This window comes from Panthera uncia (assembly GCF_023721935.1).
Source record: "Panthera uncia isolate 11264 chromosome A3 unlocalized genomic scaffold, Puncia_PCG_1.0 HiC_scaffold_11, whole genome shotgun sequence".
Lineage (NCBI taxonomy): Eukaryota > Metazoa > Chordata > Mammalia > Carnivora > Felidae > Panthera > Panthera uncia.
Window position 1 is genome coordinate 15469246 of NW_026057578.1, and position 9876 is coordinate 15479121.

Here is a 9876-nt window from a genome sequence, read left to right on the forward strand (position 1 = left end):
GGGAGGGAGGGAGAGAGAGGGAGGGAGAGAGAGGGAGGGAGAGAGAGAGAGAGAGAGAGAGAGAGGCAAACCAAGAAACAGACTCTCAACTATAGAGAATAAACTCATGGTTACCAGAGGGGAGGGGGCGGGTGGGTTAAACAGGTTAGTTAACATACAGCGTAATATTAGTTTCAGGTGTACAATATAGTGATTCAACACTTCATCACCCGGTGCTCATCACAAGTACACTCCTTAATTCCCATCACCTATTTAACAAGATTTCATTGTTTTTTATGGGTAATACTCCATTGTGTGTGTGTATGTGTGTGTGACCCCACATCTTCTTTATCTACTTGTCAACTGATGGACACTTGGGCTGATTCCATAACTTGGCTATTGTAGATAATGCTGCTACAAACATCAGGGTGCATATAGAATTGTTGAATCACTATATTGTACACCTGAAGCTAATACAACACTGTACAAAAGAAAGCCATGCTTACAGAAATCATTAACATAAAAGTCATTACCAAAGCCTCTAAGACTGTGGAGTCTATAGACCCCTGAGGCTTCACCCACCTATTCCAACTTGTCGTTTTACAGGTGAGCAAACCAAAGCCTAGAGAGAGAGAGTGGCATTTGTCCAAGGACACACAAGAAGTCACCTTTCAAAAGGAGCCATTCACTTAAGAACAAGACTTCTGAGTCAGAAAGAGCTGGTTCTAATCCCCATGTTGCCTCTTGCTAGCTACCACCCTGTGGAGCCTGAAAACAGTTTAGCCCACACTGGTGAAGCAGCGAGGAGAGCGTATGCAGCCCTCAGCACAGTGCCCGGCCCATGGCAAGCGCCCAGCAAGAAGTGGCTGCCGTCAAGATGGCGCCAGGTAGGGTCTCTAGCCAGAACCCACAAGGAGCTGAGATCCCCTTGTCCAACGGTCTTCATGGGGCAGCATCCAAGGAAAGAGCTTTAGGGTAGGAAGGCAAATGGGACAACATCACTCCAGCTCGGTCACTGTGTGACCTTGTACCATTCACTTGTTCAGCCAATAGGTAGCTAGTACGTACTGGCAGGTGCAATGCTGGAGATTTAAGGGTGAAATGAGATCCGGCCCCTACCCTCAGTCCTATTACATGGAAATCTGTGTTAATGATGGAGAGAGACAGAAAGGGCACCTCACCAGAAGCACGGGATGAAAGAAGAGGCTCCTCGGTGGAGGGAAAGCATAAGCCGAGACCCACAGGATAAGCACTAAGTCTGAAGCCACACCATCTGATACGGTGGTCACTAGCCGCGTGCAGCTACCTGAGCACTTGAAATATGGCTAGTCTGAGTTGACATGTGCTGGAAGTACCAGATTTCAAAGAATTAGTACCAAAAAAGGGGGAATGTAAATATCTGTTTTTATATTGAATATTCACTGGAGTGATAATTTCAATATGTTAAATTGAATGGTAGACATTATTAAAATCAATTTCTGGTGGGTTGTTTTTTTTTTTTTTTACCCCTTTTAATATGGCTACTGGAAAATTTTAAATCTCACACGTGGCTCCCATTATATTTCTACTGGATAGCACTAATCTAAAGAGTGAGAGAAGGGAAAGGTTTTGAGAAACAGCATTTATCTGCAAAGGTCTGGAAGCAAGAAATAACCTAAGCGCTTCCCCTCCCTGGCCTCAGTCCCACCATCAATTCAAGAAGAGGGTGGTGGCTGTCTCAGAGACCCCTCTACTTCCCCTGGGTGACAAGAATCTATGAAAAGCAGTCAGCCTTAGGGTTTAGAAGCACCAGGTGAGGTTGCAACCTTCTGCCTTCGCCACAGGCAGGCAGGGCCCTGACTGTTGTGGGCCCAGGCTGGGGAGGAACTTTCTTCTCCTCTGTGGGCAGCTGGAGCCCCCTCCTCCTGATCTCCTTTCTTCCTAGTACTGGTGTGGTACCTCCTCCAGGAAACGGCCACGGGGAGGCTCCTACCTTCTGGGCTTCCTCATGCTTCTCAAAGTTGACAAAGCCGAAGCCGCGGGAGTGGCCGCTGTCATCCCTCATCACCTTCGCACTCAGCATCTTCCCTGGGAAGGGCCAACCTGGCTCAAAGGGAGTTGGGGAAGCCCCAAGATGCTTCCCTTCCTTCCCCCAGTTCCTCAAGAAGCTCCAGAAAGGCCCCTCCGCCCAGCCCAACCTGGGGACAGAAGACAAAGTGATGCCCGATTCCCTTGGGGAACACGCCCACCAAACTGGGAGAAGAGGTCCTGTAGGCCCTGCTCATCCACGTCCACGTGGAGGTTCTTCACATAAATGTTGGTGAACTCCATGGCCCGAGCTCCCAGCTCTGCTTCCCTCTCCCGTCGAGACTTGAAGTGGCCAACAAAGCTGTGGACACACTGACAGGGTAGGTAGCTGCCAGCCATTAGTCACCCCCATTCCACCCAGCAACCCTGGGTCACTTGGGTCAATTGCCATCAGCCTCCAGGCACCTATATCCCTCATCGAAAGGCTGGGAAGGGCAATACTCTTTAGATGAATTACATCCAAGGCCAGACCACTTCCAACAGCCAAGATTCTATGTTCTAGCATCGGGTTAAGAAGATTTCATTCTATGGGGCACCTGGGTGGCTCATTCCATTAAGTGTCGGACTTCACCTCAGGTCATGAGCTCGCAGTCCGTGAGTTCAAGCCCCACATTGGGCTCTGACAGCTCTGAGCCTGGGGCCTGCTTCAGATTCTGTGTCTCCCTCTCTCCCCTCACCCCCCACTCATGCTCTGTCTCTCTCTCTCAAAAATAAATAAATGCTAAAAAAAAAAAAAAAAAAAGATTTCATTCTTGGGGCGCCTGGGTGGCTCAGTCAGTTAAGCATCGGACTCTTGTTCTCAGCTCGGGTCATGATCTCACGGTTCTTGAGTTCAAGCCCCGCATCAGGCTCTGCACTGACGGCATGGAGCCTGTTTGGGATTCTCTCTCTCTCTGCTCCTCTCGCTCTCTCAAAATAAACTTTATTTAAAAAAGATTTTATTCTTGTGGCAAATGCACAGAGACCTCCTACCATACACCAGGCAGTTGAGTGTACACGAGGGAAGAGCAGGAACTAAAGAGTCCTACAGAGGAGGGCTTGAGTCCCCACTCTGCAGTTGCCTACCAGTGTGACCCTGGGCAAGTTACTTCACCTCTCTGAGCCTCAGTGTTCATTCTTATAAAACTGGGGATGAGGGACACTTGGCTGGCTTGGTCGGTAGAGCATGAGGTTCTTGGTCTCAGGGTTGTAAGTTCAAGCCCCACGTTAAATTAAATTTTTTAATTTAAAATTTAAATTTAAAAAATTGTTCTTAAATGATTTTTGAGAGACCGAGTGCGAGTGGGGGGAAGGGCAGAGAGAGAGAGAGAGAGAGGGAGACACAGAGTCTGAAACGGGCTCCAGACTCTGAACTGTCAGCAGAGAGCCCAACGCGGGGCTCAAACTCACAAACCACGAGATCATGACCTGAGCCGAAGCTGGACGCTTACCCAACTGAGCCACCCAGGTGCCCCTAGAGATTACTTTAAAAGAGAAATAAATAAAATAAAAACTGGGGATGAAACTCAGATCACAGGCATTTGCTTATTCACTTCACAGGTACTGGGTACACTAGAGAAGCAGTAGTAACAGAACCAACATGGTCTACACATGGGGAAACACATCTAGGAAAGTATCCTAGATTAAGGGGGAAAAAAGAGAAAATTTAATGGTGTCTATGGCACACTTAGCACAAATAAGCTGTAGCTGGCACTAAAGATGGAGGAGCAAAGGTGAGCTCGGGCAGACGGTGGCTAACGAAGGTCACGTCCTTTGCCGAACTGGGGAAAGCCTGCCGGGCTCAGATGCATTGACGAGAGCCGCCCCCGAGAAACTGGCCAAGGTAACCCTCAGTGCATCTTCCGGCTCAAAGCCACTTTGCCTCCACGGCACCGAGCGTGGGGCCGGCCATCACCGGGGCAGAGTCACAAGTGGGGACGGGGAACCCCAGAGCAGGGTCTCTCCAGCATCTGCAGCTCAACTGTCCCGTCCGTGAAGAGGGGCGGCAGGGGGTGGGGGAGGGATGCTGCCCTTAAAGGTATGAAGATGGTGGGCTAAGCCCAGGCCTGCTTCCCTTCCTGTCCCCAAATCCCATGAAACGACACAAAAGGTTTACGAAAAGAATTTTCACAGCCATGCCAAGAAGGCTGGAAAACGGATGAAATCACTGACTCCAGGGGTGACGTGGCCACTAGCCGTTCCTGCTGGAACTGCAAAATCCCTCCTCGGAGCAATGCTCTCACGAGTATTGGCAGCCCCGTTTTGACTTGGGGAAAGGGAGCTCCTGAGACCCCGAACTCTGCTCAGGTCACACTGCCAGGAGCGTACCGGCTGCGGCTTAGTGGCTGGTGCCCATCAGACAGTGACGGACGGCATCAGCCCCCCTCCCCAGGTCGGCCGCAGCCCTGCCCCCCCCTCCCCCGCGCACCACTCACACTTTGCGGTCATTCAGCAGCATCCCGTTCATGGTGACGATGGCCTGCTGAGCGGCCTCATGGGTTTCAAAGTGGACGAAGCCGAAGCCTCGGGAACCGTGATTGTCACACACCACCTGGACCACGGGGGAGAAGGACAGAGGCAGCATGCAACCGAGGGTTCGGGTGGAAAAGAACGGCACAGGTAACAACTACTATTTGAGTGCTTCCTCTGTGCCCCACACACAGTCCCTCCACCTTTAATTTTTTTTTTTTTTTCAACGTTTATTTATTTTTGGGACAGAGAGAGACAGAGCATGAACGGGGGAGGGACAGAGAGAGAGGGAGACACACAGAATCGGAAACAGGCTCCAGGCTCTGAGCCATCAGCCCAGAGCCCGACGCGGGGCTCGAACTCACGGACCGTGAGATCGTGACCTGGCTGAAGTCGGACGCTTAACCGACTGCGCCACCCAGGCGCCCCCCTCCACCTTTAACTCAAGCCCCGGCTCTTCCATTCAGATTTAATCACGGTGACTGGGGCCCCCACTCTGGGCCGAGCACCACTAAGGGTATCCCATGCTCATCTTGTTACATTTACTATAAGAACCCCTCCAGGCAATTCTGAGCCTCTGAGCCCCAGCCTGATTGGGGAAAATAGGAATAAATGACTAGCCCAAGGTCACTAGCCAGCCATGCTTCCGATTATTATGGCTACCACTTAGACGGTGAGCAGAGTACCAGGTATCCTCACGTTGTGAAGATTACCAGACGTAAAACACAGGCACAACAAGCCTATGAGGTGGCTTCTACAACCGCCCCCTTTTAGAGGAAGCTGAGGTATGGAGAGCTTAGAAAACTGGCCCAAGGGTACATTGCTAGCCAGGAAGTGGAAGTGGCAGGATCTGAACCCCAGGCACCAAAGTCCAAGGTCTCACCGACTCTGTAGCGCTGACTCTGCTCAGCAGCTGGCCGCACTACAGGTCTGGTTCTCTTCCCACTGTGCTACGGAAACCTTTCCTGGGCCTTTGACTGCATGGTCACTATGCTTTTCCCTCAGAGCCCCATTTCCAGCTATTCCTAAAAGTGTCACCATCTCCGACCAGCCTGAGAGATCCCAGGGCGGGGCCGACATTTGTGTGCCTTGCAGCTAACCCGGCCCACAGCAGGTCCTCAGTAGGCCTCCCACACTCGCCTGGGTCACATACAGCTTTCTGTCCAATCCACAGGGGTCCAGAGGAAGCCTCAAGGCTTGGCTGCCAGGATGGCCTTAGTTAGCAGCCCTCCTATGTCCCTTTATAATTTCTGTCCTGTCTCTCTGAACCTGGGCTGGTCTCAGGACTTGCTTTGGCCAAAGAAGGCAGTAGAAGCAGTGGTGTGCCAGTTCCGAGCTTACATCTCAAGAGGCCTGGTGAGCTTCCACTCAGTCCCCCGGGCCACTGCCACGGTCACGAGAATAGCCTGAGCTAGCCCGCTGGAGGAGGAAAGACTGTAGGGAGGGGAGCCGAGGTGCTCCAGCTGGCAGCCAACCGCCCTCTAGAAGCAGAGCCAGCCGGCTCTCAGTGGGCATACGAAGGAGCCCAGCCAAGAGCAGAAATGCCCGGCTGAACCCCGTCCAGATTGCCCACTGCAGAATCAGGAGCTGAATAAATGCTTGTTGACAGCCCCTAACCTCTGACGTTGGTTACGCAGCCAGAGCTGACTGATACACAGGCGGCCTCCGATGGATCTGCGAAGAGACCAACTGAACGTGCTCGCTGCGCCTGAGCTGTACCGAAAAGCCGTGGGCCGCGGGGCAAGGCGTTGCTCGGCGTCCCTCTACCATACAGGTATGCGACACAGACCCTCCCCCGCGAGGGGGCACACCCACCTTGCAAGAGAGGATGTTCCCAAAGGTGGAGAAGGTGTCATATAAGGCCTTGTTGTCTATGGAGTCCTCCAGGTTCTTGATGAAGATGTTGCCCACACCCGACTTGCGGAGTCCTGGGTCCCGCTGGGACCACATGATGCGGATGGGCTGTCCTCTGATCACTTCGAAGTTCATGGTGTCCAGTGCCCGCTCCGCTGGACAGGAGGAGGAGGAGGAGGAGAAAAGGGAGCAAGTAAGGGTATTTCTTTCCCTGAGCCCGGAGGCGCTTAACTGGAAGCAGAACAAAGAAAACAGTGCCACTGTCTGGGTGTCACTTGAGAGAAGAGCCTGGAGCCTCAGAGGAGATGAGCAGAAATAATTAACGTGCATGGCGCTCCTCCCACCCTCGTGTTGGGGTCCCATTCAGCTCCTCACAATAGCCGCGTGAGCATGGATTCGTAGCCCCACTTCACGGAGGGAAACTGAGGCTCAGAAAGGGGGAAGGATCAGTGGCAGAGCAGGTCTACCACGGTTTCGAGAGCACGTGGGGTAGATAAAAAGGTAAAGGAGGGTCCTTTAGACAAAGAGTGGCAGCAGTTAGGGGAAATGAAAGCTCAGAAGTGCGGAGAGGCAGAGCAGAGATTCAACCCCCAGCAGCAGGACTCTGGGGGATAACACCTCTCTGAGCCTGTTTCTTCACCTGTAAAGTGGGGATGATGAGACTATTACCCACCTTCCCACATCTAACAAAGGGAGAGAATACCACCCACCCCCGGGTTGAAAATTAAATCAGGTATGCGGGGCACCTGGGTGGCTCAGTCACTTAAGCGTGGGACTTTGCCTCAGGTCTCACGAACTGTGAGACAGAGCCCCCGCATGGGGGGGGGGTGGTGGTCCTTGCTGACAGCGCAGAGCCTGCTTGGGATTCTCTCCCTCTGCCCCCCCCACTCCCCCACTCTCAAAATAAATAAACTTAAAAAAAATCAGGTATGTAAGGTGCCCTGCATTTTGTGCCTGGTACAAAATAGGAGTTTGGTAAATGGTAGTGTGTCTGAGAACAGCACCCTAGGCCCATTCTCCGGCCACTGCTACGGCCTGTTCCCTGCCAGTAAGAGGTAAACTCCTTTCTCTTCCCTGGAGCTCGATTTATACCATCTGTGAAGTCTGGCAAAAAGGTCAGGGCGTGCAGGGCTTGGAGGAAGATGTTAGAGGCAGTGCGGAGTAAAGCAGAGAGCGAAGGAGAAGGCTCTCTGGGATCCAGCTCGGTCACCTGCTGGGAAGCCAGCAAAACCACCCCCAGCAAACCCCCAGTTTAGGAAACCTCCCTATCCACCCAGGAGACCCAGAGTAAGAGTGGCGGCTTTTGAACTTGGCTGGGGCAGCCCTTTTTTGGTGGTTTCTGGAGTCTTATGCCTGAACGTTATAGCTACCATTCTTCTCTAAGATTAGCACTTACTGAGCCCTCCTGCTGCACCAGATGATACTGGAGAGACGTCACAGACACAGTTCGTTCCTTCCACGCTACTGGGGGATAAGCCGTAGCCCCATCTCACAGAAGAGGTACTGAGTGTGAGCCCTTGCTCCGGCTCACAGCCCGACCTGGCGCTCTCAGTCTTTACCCTCTCCACTGTAAAGTGTGGCCGTAACCACCTGGCAAGCTCTAATCAATCCTATCAGCTCTGAAAAACTCTGTTGGGGCCTGGAGTGGAGGGGTTTTCAGGGTTCCCCAAGGAGGAGCCTCTTGGTGCAAGCTCAGGTCTGGCAGCCCCGCCAGGCGGGAGCCCAAGGCCCAGCTCTCCTGGCTTCCCCACTCCACCTGTATCCTCCCCAGGTGCCTTGACTTTCTCACCCTCCCGACCACTCTACATAAGGTAGGTAGGATCCCCATTTTTCAGACATGCGACTGAAACAGAGCGGTTGATTAATTGCTCAGTCACACAGCTGCCGGCCTTCTGATCCGAGGCCGGCGTGACCCCTTAACCCCTTAGCTGTTTTCACTCAGCCTTTATAGCTCTCCTCTGTACAACGGAGCTCCAATAAAACACGCGGTGAGCTCACACTAATTGCTCGTAGCGGTCTCAGGGGGCTCTTAGGGACAGGGCCCCTTCCAACCCCTTGTATCTCTGGGCCTCAGTGTCCCTGGTTGCAAAATGAGAGATGCAGGAGCAGCCAGAGATGGCAGCGCGGGCCTGAGATGCCATCTGTCGGTCGGTGCGTCTGTGCCCTCCCCCGGGGGCTCACCGTCGGCGGGCTGCTGGAAGTTGATGTAGGCGTAGCCCAGCGAGCGGCGGGTGGCCACGTCGCGGCACACGCGGATGGACAGGATGGGGCCGGCGGGCGAGAACTTCTCATACAGCATGGCCTCGGTCACGTCGGGGTGCAGGTCGCCCACATAGAGCGAGGCGAGCGGGTAGCCCGGGCCGCTGGCGTTCATGGCGGGAACTGAGACGCCGCTCCGGGGCTCTCCCTCTCCGGCGGCAGCCCCTCCCTTTAGCGCCCGCCCCGCCCCGCCCCCCCAGCTGGGACCCCTCAGCGCTCCAGGGGCCCCAGGTGGTGCCCCTGGGACCCCGCCTCCGGAGGCGGGGCGCGCCCTCAACGGGGCCTGCGGGGACGCGGGTAAGAGCGGGGCTGGATCCCAGTTCCAATCCCGGTCATTGCCTTTCTGGGCCCTTCTCAGTAACAGGGATGGCTCTCTTCTCAAGCGTTCGAGGGAACCGCGCATTTTGTGTTTCACATACGAACAGAATCCCGAGCCGGAAACTCAGCTTAAAAGATTGTGCACCTCGCCTCCTGAAAGGAGTCTTTCTATCGACACAGCCCGAATCCAGCACCCCCTCCTGGGACTGGCCGTGTGAATTGGGGACTGAAGGCTCCACGTGAGAATTTGAGACCACAGAGGTCTCCCTTGACACCGGGTCTCCCGTTGCTGAAATCTTTTCCGGAACCTTCCCTGTCTGCCTTTCTTTTGAACAAGCCATTCCACCTGCATTCCATCTGGAAGGTTCACCATTACTCTCTAGGGACAGCAGGGACCTAACAGGACAAGGTTGTGACAGTGACCCCAAGCTCAGCTTGCAGCCTTAACCTACCTGTGGTGTGGGGGCATTAAAAAAAAAAAAAAAAATCCCAACCCACAGTGGACCACTAAGACTTGCCAGTATTTTTTTTTTTTAACGTTTATTTATTTTTGAGACAGAGAGAGACAGAGCATGAACGGGGGAGGGTCAGAGAGAGGGAGACACAGAATCTGAAACAGGCTCCAGGCTCTGAGCTGTCAGCGCAGAGCCCGACGCGGGGCTCGAACTCACGGACTGTGAGATCATGACCTGAGCCGAAGTCGGCCGCTTAACCGACTGAGCCACCCAGGCGCCCCGACTTGCCAGTATTTCCCCTCACCTCTCACAGCGACTCTCCCGTCCCCTACTATAACAGAGTATAGGCAGGCAGGTTCCCACGGCCCTTTGAGGGTGGTTGCCACAGATGGAAGTTCTGGAACTAGTCTGGTTGGGCAGCACATGGTAGCAAGCCAGCCCCAAACCCATTCTCACCTTGGGCTGAAATACACTCTACCCTGATGTTTTTCCCCCC

At 53.6% G+C, this 9876-nt stretch overlaps 1 protein-coding gene across 1 annotated transcript in view; it reads right to left on the reverse strand.

Moving 5' to 3' along the window:
* PABPC1L (poly(A) binding protein cytoplasmic 1 like) overlaps positions 1-8764 on the reverse strand; it is a 21501-nt gene extending 12737 nt beyond the window's left edge. Inside the window, exons 1-5 of the mRNA XM_049650717.1 lie at positions 8530-8764; positions 6310-6503; positions 4461-4576; positions 2208-2347; positions 1952-2046 (exon numbers count right to left, since the gene is read on the reverse strand). Coding sequence (XP_049506674.1) covers positions 1952-2046; positions 2208-2347; positions 4461-4576; positions 6310-6503; positions 8530-8722 — 738 coding nt within the window. The 5' untranslated portion in view covers positions 8723-8764. The remainder of the gene's footprint in view (positions 1-1951; positions 2047-2207; positions 2348-4460; positions 4577-6309; positions 6504-8529) is intronic.
* Between the last annotated feature and the right edge of the window lie 1112 nt (positions 8765-9876).